This window comes from Oxyura jamaicensis, chromosome 6 (assembly GCF_011077185.1).
Source record: "Oxyura jamaicensis isolate SHBP4307 breed ruddy duck chromosome 6, BPBGC_Ojam_1.0, whole genome shotgun sequence".
Taxonomy (NCBI): Eukaryota; Metazoa; Chordata; class Aves; order Anseriformes; family Anatidae; genus Oxyura; species Oxyura jamaicensis.
Genome location: NC_048898.1, coordinates 19,510,132 through 19,531,853, shown reverse-complemented (window position 1 = coordinate 19,531,853; position 21,722 = coordinate 19,510,132). Strand labels below are relative to the sequence as shown.

The following is a 21,722-nucleotide window of genomic DNA, read 5'->3' as shown; positions in this document are numbered from 1 at the left end:
ATTTTCAAATGTAACGAATACTTTCCTACACACATTAACACCCTTAGTTCCTATGAATTTTTTCATCCTTTTTTCTTTTTTTTTTTTTTCCTCCAGATTAAGGTGAAACTTTAAAAAACTTTTGAATCGTTAACTCCACAGTGTGCTTAATCCTCTGTCTTCTCTGTCCAAGTCCCAGTGCATTTTAATTCCAAGTACTAGAAAGCTTAAAAAGAGTATAGGAAGTTTGGAATTTCCTACAGATTAATAAACTAACTTAAGTGCATAACTTTAGCTGTGCTCCAATATAGCCCCCACTGGTAGTGATAGGCAACAAATCTGCTTATAGCATAAAGCAATAAGGAGTGAAGAGCAGTCAACAGCCACACATAGACAAATGAATATATAAAAGAAAGAGAAGAAAAGGAGGTATGACCTCCAATAAAAAAAATAAAATATATATATTTAGTATACAAGGAAATGTAAGAGCTACTAAATCAAACAATATCAGACCTGAAAGAAAGGTTGTTTAACAAATTAAAGATTCTAAAATGTACACATACAAGAAGAAAAACACCTGTAGCTATGTTACCTGGATGTTAGTGTTTGTTATACAACATAGCTAAATAACTTGGGTTTAGTATTAACAGGAACAATCATAAATCAATTATATTTCTCCCATAATTTTTCAGCGTTACGGTTTATTACCGACTCAATAAAACAAATTCTAAATAAAGAACTGTCAGATGCAGATTCCTTAACTATTAAGATGTAAAAGGTCACTAAAAGGAAATTTGCAGAAAATAAGTGCTTGGAGTTTTCAGATAGCTGACTTAAAATTTGGAGCAGGACTTTTATGTAAACTCTGTATACCTACTAATTTTAAGTTTCAGATTCTACACAATATACTTGCTGACGAGTTTCACTCACTAGATCCTTTTTAAAATAAGAAACCCAGAAGACATGCAAAATCAATTTTTAAATTCAGCGTTTTTGAAGGGTCATGGTGTATATTTTGTGCCAAGCTGTGAAAGCATGTATACTCTCTACAATAAATACACCAAAACATCATCTATTAATAATGTAACAGCATTTACGTTTTCGCCTCTTAGTCTCCATCTCGTCATATAGATGAATTCCATAGTATGATCCTTCCCCATGATTTCTCCATTGCATAGTACATCCAGCTTAAAATACAACAGAACAAACAGTAAGACAAACTTATGCAAAATTTTAATGACTAAATAAACTCTTAAGAAAACCTCTGAGAACTAATCCCAGAACTTTTATTATTATACGATTCTATCAGAAATATGTATCAAATCTTAATAAACCCAACATACTGACAATGTGCTATTTTGTACAGTAGTATTTTTTTCACTTTTATGTTTTCAATGATAATGTTGACAGAAGAAAATCTACTAAACTAGGTAGAAAATCACTAGTAGATAAATGTTTCCTGTATTTATCAATGCCACACAGTGTCTGAAGAGAAATTCTGCCTTGTGTTGTATATTGAAGGTATTCTGCAATGATCTTTCAAACCCGAACTTACAAAACCAAAGTACTGTAATTGTCAGCTTTTTTAATTAAGTTAATTCTTAACTTAAAAAATTTAGTTTAAAAATAACTATAAATTACAAGGTAAATGCATTTCTGAGTATAAAGACATGATTCTTCATTAACTTGAGGACTAAAGGCATAGACAAAAAAGTGTTTATCTTACTGCTAAAGATGACTGATTTAAACTGTATTATAGTATCTTATGTTTACCCTCCAGTGAAAATCTATGGCTGTTTTTTCATTACTATAGCCATAAATGCTTTCCTACTTTAAGAGGAAAAAAATGTTAAAATTTTGAAGCAAGCATATACCACATAACACAGGACTTTAAGGTGTCGGAGTGAGATTAAATTACCTTAAATAAAACCAAATGACAACAAAATGGCTAGTTGGCACATCACAATAACGTGATAAATTCAGGTTTATAACTCTGCAACCCACCCCTCTCTCCATGAAATTCCACGTAAATCCAGAGAAAGTATACATATATATATATAAAAATATGAATTCTTCCTTTTGAAAGATTCAAACGGTATTTTTTGTTACTTCTTCCTAATGACTGGATTGTTTTTTATATCTAAAGAAAATGAAATTAAAGAATAACTTGGTGTGTGTCTAGTTGATCTCTCCTTTCCCCAATAGCTATTGGCTGAAAAGTTCATTAAGTAACTTTTTTATTAGCTACGTGAAAAGAGAGAGGATTTATTTTCACATAAAAATACCTAAACTAATTTATCTCTCAAATTATTACAACTGTATGAGTTGCTTGATTAGAAAGTTTTAGCCATTGTGATAAAACAAGGACTTCCATTTAAGGACAGAAAATATACCTTAGAACATTGAATAGTACTTAGTGACTCAGATTGAAATATATTCCTCAAGCTTAAATAAGATTAATTTCATAAAAATCTAATATTTTGCAATGCAATAAAAACACAAGCATTATTCTTTCAAATGTACCTCGTAAGAACTTGGAAGTTTTAATTTTAAGCTGAGAAACTTTTTAATAGTTCCCACAGTCACTCGAGTGGAACAGCGGATAAATTTCTTCATTAAACCCTAAAGCAACAACAAAACAGAAAAAGCATGTTAGAAATTATGGAACTATGCATTCTTGTTTTTCATTAAATAGCATGTAAGCAATCTTTTGTCAAGAACAGCTAGCTGTAAGTGATATTTTTGTTCAACCAGTAATCATTTTACTGCAGTCTTTTAATTCATAATAGCACCATATATTCAGTTTTATTCACTTCTTTGAAGGAAGATTGGATCCCAGTCATTCAGTGCACAACATACATGAAAAACAGTTCCATGCTGACAACAATCCTGAAAGTGTGAGGTAGCTCACCTACAGCTAACTTTTTAAATATTTCTGTGCTATTCTCTAATCTGCTGTGTAACAGTTATCTACCATCTACCATGCTGGAAGATACTATAATCTACCAAAAAGATAAACAAGAAAACTTTTTAAAATTTCGAGATGCACGGAACAGTCTCAAACTAAAGGACTAAATGAAAGTGGAAGCGGAGACAGGTAATCAACGATTTATTAAAATAAATTGCTAATTGTTACAGAATGATTTGCTTCCTGCTATTCTGCCAACAATAACAACACAGATGATTTTTACTACTCACTTTTACTACATTATCTCCTGATTGCCCATTGTTGCGTAAACAGTCAAGGCAGATAGCAATCTGTGGGTCACTCCTGTGATAGTCTTTATCTTCTTCATTTTCATCACATTCCTCATCTACTTTGGGTTTGTCAGCTTTGGGGCTTTCATCTGTAAAATATGCAGACTGTATTATTAAAGTGTAAAACAATTACAAGTCATAGTGGCAACAAACATTAACTGAAAACAAAACAACAAAAAAAACGTTTTCCTACTTCATTTTTCTTCACGTTAACACCACAATTTTAATTCAGTATATACTTATATTGATCAATTAAAAAATCTCTGAAAATTAAATTTTACTATTGAAATTTTAATGTAAAACACACACGAAAGATTTCTATGTGACAGGCAATGATTAGGCTGATGGACCCCTAATTGTTATGGCTGTTTACTCCTGTTTGTGTCCAGTGATTTAAAGACTGCACTTGCATTAAAAACAAACTCAAACCTACTCTGTGATATGGCAGTTCATTGCCAAAAGAAACTGCTTGTAAATAAACAATAGAGTAACTAATCCTAGCACTTGTATATCAAAGTAACGTGGGTAATTAATCCATACTATCTGCTGTGAGAATCTGGTGGAGAGAAGTTCCTGTCATGGTACTGTGAAGTAAACTAAGGGAAGATAAAACATAACTTTCATCCTTTTTTGTCCTGGTCTAGGGAATGCCATTTTAAAAACTCCAAGCATCTCTTCTCCAGTAGGTTTTCATAACTAAATAGCTGTAGCAGAACCCATATATCCTATATAATGACATATATCATGTTGCCTTTTTTTTTTCCCCTCTTCACTGTTGCTATTATATGTTTTATTGCTTCTTGATTTAAACATCCAACTCTTCAGAAATGGTACCATCTCCTACAGTTTTTAAACTTTTAGCACTTCTAAATTTGAATTTCTGAATTTTAATCCTAAGACTAGCAAGGCTATCTGCATGAGGGTGCAGTATAGCTAAAACAAACAAACAAAAAAAAATACAATGAACCATAAAATGGATTATTTTTTACATATTTGAAATCTAGTATACAGTGTCATACACATTCATAATTTTTTGTATCCCCAACTTACTTATTTCAATTTAAAACAGACTACTTTCTTTTGGAATAAAACATTATCATAAGTTATGCCCAAGTAACTTGAATAAACTACTTTTGCATTTCCTGGAAAACTTTACAATTAAATTCTGCTGTTTTCCTATGCTTACCACAAACTTTTTACATCACTTACAAGAGTTAAGATGAGAAGATAGAATGAAAACTTCAGTGAATATCAAGCTATGCCTAAGCTTCTAGACATGGTAATTAGTTCACAATTTATTTAGTTTCCATATCCAATATAAGTTTTAAGGTAAATTCATTACTTTTTTTTTTTCTCCCATTTTTAAGTTGTTTAGAATGGAAAAAAAAGATTTGGGGGAAGATTTACTTATGCAGTTTGAAAGTCTTGAAAGACAAGGCAATCCAGTGACAGAATTAAGAGAAATTAGCAAATTTCCAATTATTAAAACATAACATCAGAAACAGGTACACACACACAAAGGTCATACCTTTCAAGATATTCTGATAAAAACTCAAATGCTCCCCCATATACTAAAAGGCACTAGACAATCTATTTACTAAAGAATATTCTTGCTGATATTAGAAGTAATGATATTTGTGGAAGCCTCCAGAAATCAATGTGTGGCCCATTAAAGGCACAATACTAAGCCTAGTATTATACAGGTTAAAAAAAAAAATAAAATAAAATCTAATTTTACCAAAATGGACTCTACATTCTACAATTAAAAATAATCAAGCCAAGAACAGAAGACAGAAAAAAATAAAACTCCCTACCTCCACCCCTCTTTCCATAAAGCATAGTTTGGTGTGTCACATTTTTTCACTCATCTTTCTTGCAAATCCTGGGAATTGTCTACTTACTGTGTTTTCCTCAGATAGTCAGTGTTAAACTGATTGCCAGAGAATGAGTCAATGTAAAGCTGGTTGCCTTTTGCTTTCTCCAGTTTAGATTGGAAAGTAGCAGGAAGGATTTTTTTTTAGTATCAGACTAAACTCTGAAATTCTATTCACTGAACTCCATTAGGTTTATCATTATGGAAGGTAAGAACCAGAAGAATAAATTAGTTAATTCTACAGATTTTCAAATTGCATGTAACTTTTCCTCTGTGCATCTCTACTTGTGTAGTAATAAATCTGTTTTTTGAAACAGTCGACAGGTCTGTATTTCATTATTTTCTGAATATTTTTTAAGCTGGAAAAGTATATGTTAACACAACATGTTGTAATAAACTAATACAACTTAAACTGTCCTGTACCTTTTCATTTAACTACACAACAGAAGAGAGGATAGGAGAACTCAGCCACTTATAACTGATGCCAAATGTAAGTGAACAAAACCAGTAAGAAAGAAAATGAAATATTTTGAAGTTGAAAAAAAGACATTTCAAACAATGAAATGCAGAAAAACATTGCAAGACATTCATGTGACAGCAATCCTTTACTAAAAATAGTGGGTTTTGTATTTTTTTTAAGCTTAGCAGAGCCTTTCAGAAATATTTAAAAAGCCCTAATCAAGTATGTTATTCCATTAAAACCCTGAAGCAAAATTAACAGGGCCTAAAAACAGTTAGATGTTAGCAGCTCGGTAATGAGCTCTCAAAGTTCATGGGTCAACTACAAAGAAAAAAAAAAAAAGAAAAATATAAACCTATATAAAACAATTGTTTAGCATGTGTGGAAAACTGTTTTACTACTTGTCATAACTAATTCTTGACAGCCTCCTACTTCACAGCTGGTCAAACTTAGTAATAGAAAATAACCTGTAAAAAAGACTCAAGTTGTTCTATATCTTACTGCATGTAATATTAGGAAAATGAATAGTTCAAATAGAAAATTGCATGAATGATGACTGTGAGAGCTTAAGGAAATGCAAAAATAATGGTAAAACAGCTAGGGTTTGTATAACAACTGGTTAAAAGGTAAGAAGCAGTAAATGAAGGCCCAGATTATATTTACATAGATTTGTTAAGAGTTTTTGTCATCTTTGAATTCAGTAAAAACAATGTACATGCACAAACATTTGAAGTATCAGTACTTAGTGAGGAGCTGAAATGTTACCTAGAATAAGGTAACATTGAGGGAGGAAGAAACTAAACAAAACATCACCTTGTCCATTTTCTTGAGGTTTGTTTTTCTTCCAAAATTCAATTTCTCGCTGCAGTTCCTCTAGTTAACATCAAAGAACAATAATATTAATTTTAAAATCAGTACTAGAGGTTTAAAATTAGAAATAGTCATATTCCCTCCATCCACCCAAACCAGTACCCAAAACCAAATTAGGAACTTACGCTCTCGAAGTCCAGGCACCAGCTTAAATATAATTTCCTCTAAGGTGTTATCCAGCCTTTCAAAGGGAAAAATACATTTCACATTAACTAGAAACTAGCATTTTACATATTGACTTTAAAAAACAAATACATTTGAATAATAAAATGAATTGTGTGTTTCTGGTAAATAATACATCATGGAAAAAGTAGTTGATTTTAGCTTGAGAGAAAAAACATGCATTAAAGCTTATTTCAACTACCTCCTGAATGGATTCCTTCTATAAATTACCAAGAAGTTTACATTTTAATGTATCAAGACAAAAAAGAAAGGTGAAAAAAAAAAGATAAAATCTGTGAAGTGTTTCCATAGAACACAAATTAAAAACAAACAAAAATAAAGTGTTACTGCAAAGAAAATTTAGAAAAGTGATATCAAATCTTAAGGTCTAGGTCATGAGTAATAAGCATGAAAATGATACACTCCATTATCATACTGATTTTAAGAGTTCAAGTCCTTTATAATACATCTGAAGAAAAATTTAACCTGTTCCCTACTCATTACAACATAAACAAAGCGATATGGGCAGTATAAAGAAGCCCATACAGCATCCATGCTACTCTAACTAGACAGTTCTCAGTACCCAAGTTAATTCACCAAAAAATAGTTCTATTTATATCTGCCATGAGTTTGTCTAGCAGAAAACAGGACACAGCATAAGCATATCTTCTGATACCCTGATCTGATATGATCTGTTACGCTCTGTAGTGTCAAAAATAGCTATGACAGTCCCTTCCATAGGACACAGTGCATTTACCTTTGTTGTTGAAGCTAAAATATTTTTCTTCCCATTCTCCAGATTTACTAGTCTCCTATTCAGTTAGTATATCATCTGCTTTTACACTCCATCTCACTTATCCTTCAGTTTCCTGTCTCTCATTCTGTTCTGTTTTTCTTCTCTGCCCTCTCCATCTTCCCTTAGGAATAGTAACTCACTGTCCACAGCTTAGCAAAAACCCACGACAAAGCCAAGTAATACAGCCAGAGAAATTAAGTGCCTTGAAATTAATCCTGAAACTACAATATAATAATTGCCTTTGCTATATTTTAAATTGCCTTAATTCATCTTCTCAATTATGCTACATATCTATCTCAATATACACATACCATACAGAGTTCTATTTGTACATGTATGTGTATATGCTACTAACAATACATTACAGGCCTGTTATAAAATACTATTCAGTATCTCTTTTTCACTAGTGGTGGTAAAGTAGGAAGATGACAGGATGATTTTACTGTTGAGGAATGCTGGATGAAATTTTAATAGATAGTAAGTCACGTGTTATACTAAATACAGCAGCATTCCCAGTTCTCTTCTTAAAATAATGTGTTTGTAATTAAATGTTTACAAACAGACATATCAACCAATCATCTTGTTTTGAGATATTCTCTATGTCACTTAATTGTCACTTCATGGAGACAGTCATAAAATAAGAATATTTATATTTAAACTACCACCATGATCCATTTTTAAATTGTTTCTCTTATAAAGGAATAAATAAATAAATAAATAAAAATTCAGCAAGTGAAATACACTGCCCCAAAAGCAAAGAAGCATAGAGAGCACCTTCTCATGAATGAGAGGGAAAACAAAGTCATGGGACATCAAAACCCTGATTGGCTGACAATGAAAATACAGGTCTATCTTTCCAAATGGCATACTCACTCTTGCCTCTCAATATCTAACACAACTAGATGGTACTTCTTTCTATGAAGTTCCCTCAGGGGACCATTGGGAACCTGTGAACCTGTCCTGGAAACTGAAAATACACTGTTACTTGGAAACAATTCCACTTTGCAAGAAAGCTCCAATCTCCGTAACTTACACATTAAGAGAAAAGAAATTAGGACTTCAAGAGAGAACTTCACTCCCTTCAATCAAAAATCCTGCCAACCATTCCTGAGGATGGCATATACATGCTGTCTTTTCTACATTCATTTCTGAGAATTTCCCCTTTGCACTCTTAACTGGTCTTCAGTGGCCCAAAAGCAAAGCAGCAAGAAAACATAGCAAGAAAACATGTATGCTTAGTAAATTTATGATGCACACAACTTAAGCACATAACTTTACTCGATCGCCTTCTTTTCCTTAAATGAGCGAACAGAATGAACTACTACTTCCTTCTATATACTATTTAAAGAAAAATACCGCAGTAGATACAGAGGAAAAAACAGTGGAAGAAAATAATACCTACTCGATCTTTGAGTACAGGAAATCTAACCTTAAACTATAGCGATGAATTTAGAAAATTAAGGGACAAATTTAGGAAACTGTAAAAATATTCTCCATTGCAGGTACATCCAATAGTGCTCCTACCCACCAAGCCTATGAGAACTCTTAAGAGATTTGTATTTCTGTGACTTGCAACAAATCCATTCCAAAATGAAACTACTTGAGATAACTCTGAAGTTGGTCTCAGTTGTTTACTATGATACTTCCTGTTAAAGCTGAACCAAAAACATTTATATTTTAGACACCTCTTTGCACCTCCACATCCTCCAACTATTAAAACAGGACATATGGAAAGAACCACCAAGCATTATGCCAGCTTTGTGTATGTTTTTCCCCTCTTCTATGATTTTGTATGAGTTTTACGGTCAAAGCAACTCTCAGTTAATTGCTAACTATCTGAAGTGAAGCAAATGAAGACTGTTACTCAGGAAACCTGCATTCAGAGAAGCGTGCTAAGAAGCATGCTTTCATGGTATAACCAAACAAAATTCTACAGAATATCGATAACAAATAATTATATAAAATTAGGAAAGAGAACTCCAGAATTTAGCACTCTTCATGGATTTTCATTTTAGAGCTCAATGTTGAATTTCAGACTTATGCTTACAGTTTCAACAGACCTTAAATACTGCTAACTGAAGGACGTATCTAAAAAACTCAGACAGCTGTGAAGTTACTCAGAAATGAGTTTATAAAGTAGTTTATAAAGTTTATCTCAAACATCTCAGCGAAAAACACTATTTAGAGTGTACAGTGCCATTTCTCAGAAACTTACTGCCCTCTTGAGCAGTGATGGGGCTGGTCTCTCTAAAGGGAGAGTAGAATGCATGTATAAAATTGTTCAGACAACTTCCAAAAAAGATAATTCCATTACACTGCTCATGTGCTCTTTCAATAGTTAGTTTAGCAAACAGTTAAAACTGTTTCCTGAAGTACAACCAGCAAACTACCAGTTATATGCAGTTTGTCGACAAATAAACCCCATTACTCTAAAAGGAGTTTCAGGAAATAATTGCAGAGAAAATAGGTCTTCCCACATTTCTGGCTTGTGATCTTAACTTTTCTCACCCTTCGAGCATTTCCTGCTTAAAGCATGTTATTATTTTACTAAACATCTACTAGACATTTCAGGAAACGCCTCTTTTCAGCTCCTCTGAAATAGTCCTGTCACAATAGAAGACGTATTTCTAAAATGCTTTTGTTTTCAGCCTATTAGCAGTCTTCTGCACTCTGTAACAGCATCTCCTGTTATGGCAGACACAGTGCATCAGATGCTGACAGGAGATCAAAAAAATACTTGTGGTAAATATCTACATAAACCCTTTTAACCCTACCTGTCCAAAAACATTTGGATGACAAAGACTTCAGCTAATGGCACCACTTAGAGTTGCTGAATTTAACCTTTCTTACCTCTTAGCATCTTACTCTTAGCATCTACATAGCATGAAGCATGGACATCTGGGAATGTGCACACCCATATCCATCATAAAAATCAAAGCAAAATATGACAAATTATACCAAACACAAGGAAATTAGGAAATAATACCACCTCTAGCAAACTGCAGCTGTAAATATTTATTTTAGCGCTGACACAAGAATATTTCTTCCTAAGTTCACAACAGTATTACACACTAAATAAACCCCAAAGAAAAATGGTACCCTCTGTTTAATAGAGGTTTTAAAACATTTAATTTCATTTGTACAATATACTCAAGCCTTACTGTACCTTTCCCTTGTCTTTCCTCCTTGCATTATATGTGAAAAATCTCAATTTACAATTTGTTGGGAGATGAAAAATTGACAGAATCTGTGGTCAAGAACAGTCAACACACACATTTTACTAACAGGCAAAAAATTGAGTTCCGTTTCAGGATAAGGACATTAAAAGTTGTTGGTTTTGTTTGTGTGTCCTTCCATTTCAGCAAATGTTATACAATGTCACCTTACCGTAACATTTCTAGTGGATTGGTCTCGTGTACTTGGTTGCCACACCTGGGACAGTCATTGCTGTCTTCAAAGTGCTGAACAATACAAGTCTTACAAACTGAGGGACAAAAAAAGAAAAAAGGTAAGAAAAACTTAGACCAAGATCTAAGTAATGCTGATTGAACACAACACAGTGATACCAGCTAACTACTTAATGCATCCAAGATAACAGTATTATTTCAAAGCAAATAATTGCAATGAACCTTATCCACTTCTTGTTCCTCAAAGCCATAGCTAGTTCTGCTCTGCCGAGATACTGAGTCCAGCAGAACAGCTTAGACAAGCATTGCTTTAGAGTATGTGGTGTTTTTACAACTTACAATTCACATGGCGTGGTAAAATGCAAAAAACATACCATGCAGCACATGTAAAGAACAAGTTCTGAGACACATTCTGTGGAGCAGTAGCCCAGCAGGAGCCAATCATCACTTCAGATGACCTGAAAATGATTTGCCTGCATTGTTTTCTTTCCAACAGAGTTGTTGGCAACTGAAAATACTGTTACAAATACTTCTTTTAAGAGAAAAGTTCATAGAAATTGTACACAGGTTCGAAGTAGCTATGCTTCCCTTTTGACTTATGGCCTTCAAAAGCAGTGACAGAAATTACAGTAAACCTTTAATACTTGAACTCTATCATGAAAAATCAGGATCATGAACATTGCAAGCCTAAATGAACCCAAACCAACAACAATCTGAATGTAAAACCCAATAAACTGCAATTAAACTAAAGAAGGTGCTACACCACTGTTGCTTCCAAATGATTGATCACAGACTTTAGATTTTACTGTCGTTAGTAAGAAAATGGAACATGACCTGACAAGAATAAATATGCCTGCTATTATTACTGTGTTATAACATTCAGAATGGAGTTAAACTCTATCCTCTGTTTATTATTACTCTACCTAAACTGAAACAAGAGCTCATCAGTAAATGGACTAAGAAAAAAATAAATGGACTGCCGCAATTGCAGTATGTTTTCTGCTGAAACACTGTAATTTCTTTCATCAATTAACTAAAGAACTAAGATCACCTCTAAAGCAAACTGGTAAATCTTAATTATATTAAAATCTTTAAGGACAATCCTGTTGCTTTTTTTAAACAAATAAACAAACAAACAAAAACCAAACATCTCCTAACAAGCTAGGTCTGCACTTACCTTTCCCTTAGAATGCCCAGAACAGTTACTACACTTTAGCTTACTCTGGTAATACACACACTTTAAACCTCTGTGTAGGTGTTTTGTTTGTTTTCTCCCTCAAACTGGTTTAAAACACTGACTGAAGGACATCAGCTTCATAGATTTGGTTGCAATTGCAATGAACTTTCCCCTTTAAGTCTGACAGGCAGACTTCAGAGCTCTGACTAGCTCTTGGCACTCTCCCCAAGCTAAATGGCTCTAGCAGTGCTGGATGCATGACAAATTGCTGATGATCTGGTAAAAAGAGTTCAGAAAGCCCAGAAGTCCTGCCAAACAAGTCCAGTAAGTGAGGCACAGTGCTGTCCTCTACGCATAGGGACCCCAGAACAGAGCTGGTAACTGTGATGTTATGAGAGCACAGTTCAACCCTCAGGACACAAGTATGTTTTTTCTTAAACTTGAGGTGTGAGGTATTTAGCACTGGCATACAGACACAAGAACCTGTAATCACAGAACTCTTCTTATATCACAGATTTTTTTATAATTTGTTACATTACTGCACCTAATTGGTTTTTGCACATGTATTTCCTAACACTTCCCCAGGATAAGAAACCTGGTGAAGATCAGTGAGCCTGTGTTCTGTACCTAAAAGACTTTTTCATATTTCTACACTCTTTTTGTAACTAGTGTTCAAAAACAAAACACCTTGCTACTACACTATTTTCATATGAAGATTTTAAAATCAGGTCCCTTAGACTTTAAGTGGTCAATACACTTACATGTAGAATACATGCAAAATACTAAGAATTTCATCACCCACATAGAAGTATCCCTGCCAGTCCTTAAGGACATGCTTAAATTAAAGCACAAGTCCCAACAACTTTTAGACCATAGATTTTATACAAAGAGATTTGTATAAAATCTTTGTTAACATGACTGAGAGGAACAGATACTGAGGAACAAATAGAAGCCGTACGAGTCCTCACCTGAATTACTCGCAAACAGCCAACACCACTGTTTGAATGTTTATAATGCACAGAGACAGATTTTCATTAGCTGGCCAAACAACATTATTCAATATCCTCTGAAAATATTCCTGCTTATTATCTTCAAACACTAATTATTGTACCTTTACTTTTTAGATACTACGAATAGTCCTGAAGATTACACCCCCCTTCCCCCCACAAATGGCTCAAGGGCATGCCATATCATTTGAATTGAAAAAAACAACAGTATGGCTGATTAATATGAAATTTTGATACACTGTTCATGAGAAAGCTAGGGTGAAATGAGCTTTTCTTTCTGAAACAGGCAGTCCAAGTGTTGAGTAATTCATTTATCTTGCTCTTCTTGAGCAAAGAAAAACAAGCTAACCAAGAAAAGGTCCTACTCAGAACACAACAGGAAGATCAAGAGAAGACAATGTGGAACAAAACCATGATGGCGAAGGCTCTTTAATTTATACTATACCATACTATGTACTATAATCCCTGTTAAAAAAATAAAAATAAAAATAAAAGGAAATGAAACAAGACTGTATGGAGACATTTATTTTTTGCAAGATTTTTTATTGAAGACAGTCTAGAAAGGGAAATATTGCTATGAATGACAGTAATTCATTGAAGAAAAGTAGATCTTTCCCATTCATTAATAAAGGAGGTACTTTCTTTCTCATAACAAAAAAAAAAAAAAAAAAAAAATGGGTGGGGAAGAGGGGGGCACAACTCTTCTGTGTAATTGAAGTAAAGAACACCGAAACTATTAAATGTAGAGATATTAGGACTAGGTGATATAAATCAAATGTCTAAAGAAAATTAATTTATTAAGCCTGAAATCAAAGAAAGCAGAAGTCTGAAACAAAAGTTGTAGAACAAGGACTTCCTAGACAACTTGAATGAGAATCTAAATAACCATATTTTGCCCAAGCTTCACAGGAATCTGTGAAACACGCTGCTGTTAACCAAGCTCTTAAAGTGCAGCATCTGGTATCTCATAATCTTGGTATCTACACCATGCTAAAGATGGAGATGATAGAGATACAGTTTCTGCCTTTGTCAGGAGAAACTGTACCGATTACTGGCACGTGATGACAACACTGATGAGAACTACAGGGTTAAGAATTGCTTATTATCTTGGACATGCCATTAATTGGAGATACTTAATTTAAAAGTATGTGGGGAAAAAAAAGCTGAGAAGCTAGTATGATGATTAAATCATGAAGTCTAATATAGTTACAAATAATGGCCATATGGAAATTCAGCTGAAAGTTGCTGTGGTAAGTAACATAAGTGTTTGGTTTATCGTAGACCTTATCTGACTTGCCTTTACAAAACTGAGCTTAGGGATAAATCTGTTTCAGTGAAGAACATCAAGTGAAATGGAATTCCTCTTGTGTTAACTCTTATAATAAAGGGGTTGGTCTTTATTATTTTTTTGTACGCCTCCTTTTTGGTAGGATCAGCAGTGTCTCTATGTTTTCATTTTTTCTTACCTGATGCCAATTTTCAATAACTGACAAAGAACAAAAAATTTGGAAAAAAATATTACAAACATTGTTGGCATTGGTCAATATTGATTTTGGAACTGATACGCCCTAAGTCTATCTTATTTGGAAAACATATTGAAATAGAAACTCTAAAAAGTATATCACAAGAAGTTTTTCAAAACGATTACCATTGGCTTGGTATCAATGCAATAATGGTTTCCCCCCTTTTTTTTTTTTTCTTTTTCTCCTGTAATCAATTAGTGCTAGCCTCCTTCAGAAAACATTTCCCTGAGATTCAAGAAAGGTATGTCTGAAATTCTTTGAGGAGAATTTAATTCCCTCTGCTTGCTCTTGGGATCTTGTCTTCATTCATGATAGAGACGTTCTTTAAGTCTGTGATGAGATGACAGTGATCCTTTGAAAAGGACACATTGATCCAACTTGTAAAGATATTTTACACATGGCTTGGCTAGGCTTTGTGTTTGTTTTCCAAACTAACAGAACCTGTATAAACCATGACTTTAATTTACACCCAGAAGGAATTTGAAATCACTATTGCTCTGAAGAACTCTATGCCACAGGATGATAGGTAACTTATACATTTACTCAAAGTCAAGTGACTGACTCCCTAAACCTCCCAAACACTGAACACTGCTAACCATAAAGCCTACTAAAATCCAAATTAACCTAACTTAAAGAGCTGTTTATAAGGTAAACTAATCTATGGAAAAGAACTGAATTCCTCAGTCTGAATATATTTATGTGCTCTCTTTATACCTTTTTTCAGAGAAGGTGGCAGCCTTGAAAGCCATGGGGGTTCAAGAAAGAGACTAATGATTAATGAAGAACGCAATCTTCAGTGTAAGCAGGTCTTGGAGCAGAATACATACAGACAAAACATGATAAAGAATTATGAATCGTAAGCCTGTCCTGTAAGGATGTATTCCCTATGCCAACAAAGATAAAGATCTGGACCAAGTATTTGTACAGCCAATACAAAGCATGAGGTCATCTTTTACGAGGAAAAAACTTGAAATTGTAAATCAATACTGTAGCAATCAAAAACAACTTTTGTTTTTTCCCTCAAGTAAAGCTATGCTGCTATGCTGACTTGCCTAATAAAGGCTAAATATGATTTACTGATAGCAATGTAGTCAAAAATACACATAAATTCTAGTACTCAAGAATAATGAACTGATATGCGATACTCTTAGTAGGAGGAAGATAATCAAACAGTATTTTTAGATATGGTAAGTATAATCTTCCTCTTCTCAATATGATACACTGAACATTTTTCAGAGCCTGTCACTTCAAAGTTGCAGAGAACGCAATGAAGTCTGAGCACTGGGGGAAAGGGTAGGGAAAAAAGGCAATCCTTAAATATATCTGTAATTTAATTTTGTTTAATTTACCACTTCAGGGGAAAAAAAGTATCTTTAATACTTCTGGTACAGATTAACAAAAGGTGTACAGTTTGTAGAATTCTGAGGTATGTGCTGCACATGCCAGTGGAATGAGGACATGCATTTCCTGGTTGTACTATGACACATTAGATGAGCCATAATAAAAGTTAAACTCACGTAAGATGATTTACTACAATTGATAAAAGTGCTTGTGTGACATATGCTAATTGGCTGGCAACCATAGCATACTACACAATGCTGCTTTTTCCAATACAGAGATATCTGGTTCATGCATTCTTTTAGATCTTTGTACTTAGCTGAAATTTACAGATACAAGTGTCAGGACTGTGCTGTATGCCATCTCACACAAACAAGAAAGTACATATCTTGTGCATCTTCAGATACATATTGTTCAATGAAAAGAGGATATTTTTAGAATGCCGATTGCCAAGGTACCAAAATAAAATTTAAAACTGCATTTTTCTTAAAAATAATCTACAAGAGAAAGTTTAATTAGTTGTGGGATATTATTTTTTGTCAGAACTCATCCTTTGAATTCTTTTAAGGATCTCCTCTCCCAGAATTAATCACTCCTTCAGGCAGGGAGTAAAGGAGAAGAACAGGATACGCACAGCTGGAGCATACAACAAGATCTGAAAAACACTCAAATTGCAAGATTACTGATTTTATATTGAAAATTTTATCTCTGGTTGCTTTCCTGAATGAAGGGTATTTCTAAAGGTCCTAGACTGCACTGGTTAACACTTTCTTAATGCAGATGCTAGAGGAGCCAGGCAGAAGTAATGCATCACTTCATTTGCTCTTCATGAATAGTGAAAAGCTGGTGATGAATACAGCCACAGGTGGCAGTTTGCCTCACGGTGACAACAAGACGACTGAATTTGGGATTTTGAGGAAGGCTATAAAGTTGAAAAACAGAATTAAGATTCTTAACTTCAGGAGATGTTTCAGAACTTCAGCGTCTTTACGCCACTGCTAGTCAGAATTCCCAAGGAGGCAGTCATTACAAGGAGAGGCACCCAGGAGGGCTGGCTGTTTTTTAAATAAAAATTATTTAGACATCAAAAGCTAACTACCCCATTGTACAGGGAATTATTGTCAGAACTGCCTAGTGCGCAAAAGCTGCTTGATGCACAAACTTCATAATTAGCAAACACAAAAAGAAAACATATAAGAAGTGGAAACAACAACAGAAAACAAAAGGATATAAAATCATTCTTTGGGTACTTAGGGACAAAATTAAGGCCAAAACCCAGCCAGAGCTAAAACCAATGAGGGACTTAAGGGGTTTCTACAAGTAGCCTAGTAGCTACACGAAGTTTCGAGAAAATGTGGGTCAGTTAACGAATGAGGGAGACAACTCAGGAACAGATCTGAAAAGTTTTGAGTTCCTCAATGTCTTTTTTGCCTTGGTCTTCATAGCCAAAGGCTGAACTCAGATCTCCATGCATACCAGCACAATTTGGGAAGGAGAGGTATGACCAGCAGTCAGGGAGCAGCACGTTAAGGCCTACATACAAAAACTGGACATATTCAAAACTACAAGCAAAGTAGGATTCGCTAAGATGAAAGCTTATCACCATAATCATGGTGGTTATGGAAGGTATATGGAGGGACTGACAGGAAAAGGGTAGTGTCTTCTGCCCACCTTTAAGAAAGATGAGAAGGGTGTCTGGGGCAACTATAGCTAAATAGCCTCCTCTAACTGTCCAGAAAGATGGCAGAACATGTGCACTGGGTCTGGCTGGGATGTTAACTTTCCCTGCAGCAGCCCACACAGTGCTGCGCTCTGCACTTGTAGCTAGAACAGCAGTGGTATCACACCGGTGTTGTGTCTGCTGCTGAGAAGTGCTGGCACAGCATCAGGACTCTCTCTGACCCTCCTAGGGGGTGGGCAAAAAAGTGAGAAAGAAACATCCCCAGGGCAGCTGACCTAACCCAACCAAAGGGATATTCCATACCATATGATGTCACACTCAGCAATAAAAGGTGGAAAAAGGAAGAAGAGGGAAGGGATGGGCTCTCGTTGTGAAAACGTCTTTCCTCCTCCCGAACACCGGCTACGTGTCTTGAGGCCCTGCTTCAAGGACGTGGTCAAGCATCGCTCATTTGTGGAAAGTAGAGAGTAATGTCAGCCTTTACTTATTTTGTATTCCCTTTGTTATTCCCTTTCCCCATCCCTCTTCCCCTTTCCCTCTTTTCCCTTTAGTTGAATTGTTTAATTAATAATATTTCCTTAATTTTTTTTCCTTTTAATTAAATTATCCTTATCTCAACCCGTGAGTTGTTCTTTCCTTTACCTCTTCCCCTCCTCATCTGAGGAGGGGGAGTGAGAGAGTGGTTGTGGTGTTCAGCTGCCTAGCACGGTAAAACCACCACAACATGTCGTGTCCCTTGAATCATTTTCCAACCATACAAGGGATGAAAAGGCAATCAACAATAGTTAACATAGGTTTACCAAAATCAAATCATGGTCAAGGCTAATAGGTGATCTAAATAACCCTATACTATCTGAATGGCAATGGAGACCAACTCTTCCTAGTAGTGGCAAATGGTATAACAAACAGTCAACACTCACAAATTGTTGCTTAGTAAGACATTCAGTGCAGCACCGGAAGAGCTCTCCAATTTTCACAACTCAACTATTCAGAGCCATGGCTTGACCCAGTATACTGCTGGCAACTAAACTGTCTCACGCATGAGGCTGGCCTAGACAACATCCGGATGTCTCTTCCAACCAGCATCTCTATAATTGTATAAACAGTCTGACATATTTTGGGGCACTAAAGAATGTTCCTGAGGAAAGTTTATTTTCCAATCTTTGTAAGTGCACACTGTGCTAAACAATGAAGTGACTACAGAAACAGATAATCGGACATACTCCCTAGCTCACATCTAGCCTGCTTCAACTAGTATTTCTTTAAAATCTTTGACTATTATGTAACAGGCTAGAAAAAAAAAGTCTCAGTACATATGGCAAAATCATCTGTGAAAAGTAGCAAAAAAGAAATGAAGCAGTGAATTTGTAGAATAATGCATTATTCTTGCAGTATTACTAGCGTTTCCTTCTCAAGAAACAGGAAAAAATTACACTACTGATGCCTAAGTTGCATTTAATCTTCCCAGTAAATAGTGGAGTTCAATTGTCTGTCCAGCATTCACAAGAACCTCATCAGAAACACTGTTTATTAAAAAGGCACAGACTTCTAAGAGCAGAAATTCACTACTTAACATGTGATCAGTGAACCCAGATGTGAATTAACCACTAACTGATTTGGTGAGTGTTCATCACATTAGTTACTAAGATCACCAGAGAACATCTATGTCAATACAGGCTTGCCATCTTGTCCAGACTAATACATTGTATTCCCAGTATCCCATGAGTTTATCCTCCTTCTTAAACTGCTAATATCTGAGGATTTTCATTATTCATGCAACTCTGTTCTGAATCACAGCAATCAGCAGTACAAGACAAAGCACCAAAGGACAGTTAAAATTGTTATTAATTTGTGATAACTTTTTGGATGTAACTGAAGAATAATGACTATACTTCTCTCTATATATATGTATGTGTGTATATATATATATATATATGTATATTTTTGCAAAGCCAAATTGTAAAAAAAATAAAAATAAATTGCCAGAGTATCTTCCTGAACTCTGCAACATACATATCACCTTTTCCTCTACAGATGTAACGCTTCCGTATCAACAAGTTTCTTGTTTTTCCTTTTCATCATTGTAAACTTCATATTTTGGCAAGTAAGCTGCTTTAAAGAAACACCATCTTCTTTCTTGCATTTCTAGTTAATGACCCCCAACGCATGGCAGCCTTTGTGCAAGAAGACCTGTGCAACTACATGGAAGGTCAGCAAGCTTCACTTCCACTGATTTGGCTGCAGAGATGGGAACAAGGCAGCAAGAGAACTGACTCAGGGAAGAGCTCAAAATCTACAACTGAACAAAAGAAACAGATGCTGTTGAGAAAAAATGCTCCTCCTGCCATTACTCCCATTGTTTTGCAATGGGAGTAAAAGTAAATAAACAAAAAAATATAAACAGAAAGATTCCGTAACAACAAGTTGCTGTTTTTTTTGTTTTGTTTTGTTTTTTAAGTCTGAGCTGATTTCTGATGCAACTTTTTTTGCCTCACTCTACTCTTTTAAAAGTTACTACTGTTCATTAAACTTCAACCATAAAAAGATTAACTAATGCTGAAACTATTCCACTTTCTTTAAAGGGAAAGATAATACAATAATAGCTAATGTACTTCTCCCCATTTTATTTCAAGATATTATATGGGTACTTTGCTTAACTTCCCTTGTCCTGCAGTTAAACTCCTTCACCAAATAACTCAGAAGAGAAGAATAATACCACAAAACAATTTATAAGCCTTAGCTGATATTAGACTTAGAAAAAATAAAAATTATTTTTCCTCAAAAGCTAATAACAATAACCAATATGGCCTCTCTACTATGAACAACATATAGGAATGACAGGTTTTAATTCTTTATGTACTTGATATAATAATGACCATAACACAAACGGCTTGATATACTTAGTACTATAGCATAAAAAATAACAATGAAGACAATAACAACTACAAGAACAACACTGCACAAAAACAACAGGAAATGCTAAGACAAGGCTTTAACTGGTATTTACAATAAGTTTAAAAATGGGAAGTCTACTAGAAAACACGTAGTTCCCCTTACTCTTTTTTAGGACAGTTCAATTTTTTTCTTTGGAAATATGCCAAATTCTCAAGAAAGTCCAAGTGAACTGTTCTACAGTTGGGAATAAATCTACAAAATTCGTGCAACTAAGTAATTCCACTTATGAAAGTGAGCCCACTGAGTCTGATACAAGCATTCATATGTTTAATATAATTCATACAAACAAGTATTTTAGAAGCATTAGGAGCAGAAGACAACCTGAACAATTTCTTCTGAGTCAATTTCAAATAGATCTACTCTCTAAATATTTTGTCAATGTTCAAGTATTTCTACTCAGTGTGCCATGGAACGCCACTGAGATGCGCGCTAGTACTGACCAACTAGTGTATGCATAACGCTCACTGCCAATAGATACAGCAGTTTAAGTTTCAAAGGCAGACTAGCTACGTTATCAAAATACCACACCCAGCCTAATGATCCTGCTCTGATCAGCCAGGCCACGGCAACTGGAGACAGCAGAATCACCACTAGCTTGGGAGAAAGGAAAGGGGCATCTACACTCTGCGGTTTGTTAAGGGGAGCTGGTATGGCCTCAAGATGACCCAAAGGGCAGAGCAGTGTCCAGGACAACCCACCAGAAACTGCACAGAGATCAAATCAAGCATCAAATCAAACTTCAAGGAAGCATCACTGATGAAGGAAGGATGTTCTGCAAAGTACTTACAGGTATGGAGGCACTCTGTTACCGTAGTTGGCTTGATGAGATAGCCTTTACAGATATAACAGGTGATATGGGGATTGAAATCTTTCACCAAGTGCTTCCTCTGAGTAGCCATTCGTGGGGCAGGGAAGGCTGGCGGAACGCTCTGGGCCAGCGGAGCAAATCCGGGAGGCGTCGACGCCCGCGGTTCACCAGAGCTGCGGCGCTGCTCCGTGCGGCGGGGCTGCTCCGGGCATTTGCTCGGGCGCTCTCAGGGGACCATGGCTCATGCCTCGGGCTCCTGCGTCAGGCCGGCCGCTCCCATACCTGTGGCACACGTGGGGAGGGAGAAGCGGTGTGAGCCGGGCACCGCGCTGCCCGCCGCGACTCCCCGGCGGCCGGGCGTCACCATCGGCTCGGCGGGGCCGCCCGGGTCGCCGTTTACGTAACGGCCCGGCCGAGCTCCGAGCCCG

At 35.5% G+C, this 21,722-nt stretch overlaps 1 protein-coding gene across 3 annotated transcripts in view; it reads right to left on the bottom strand.

Moving 5' to 3' along the window:
• Positions 1 to 21,722, bottom strand: part of PCGF5 (polycomb group ring finger 5) — a 60,656-nt gene that overhangs the window by 13,152 nt on the left and 25,782 nt on the right. For all 3 annotated transcript variants that reach the window (XM_035329300.1, XM_035329299.1, XM_035329301.1), the window contains exons 2-8: positions 21,274 to 21,576; positions 10,786 to 10,882; positions 6,566 to 6,621; positions 6,384 to 6,443; positions 3,178 to 3,326; positions 2,503 to 2,601; positions 1,077 to 1,166 (exon numbers count right to left, since the gene is read on the bottom strand). In XM_035329300.1, the coding sequence (XP_035185191.1) occupies positions 1,077 to 1,166; positions 2,503 to 2,601; positions 3,178 to 3,326; positions 6,384 to 6,443; positions 6,566 to 6,621; positions 10,786 to 10,882; positions 21,274 to 21,385 (663 nt within the window). In that variant the 5' untranslated portion in view covers positions 21,386 to 21,576. The remainder of the gene's footprint in view (positions 1 to 1,076; positions 1,167 to 2,502; positions 2,602 to 3,177; positions 3,327 to 6,383; positions 6,444 to 6,565; positions 6,622 to 10,785; positions 10,883 to 21,273; positions 21,577 to 21,722) is intronic.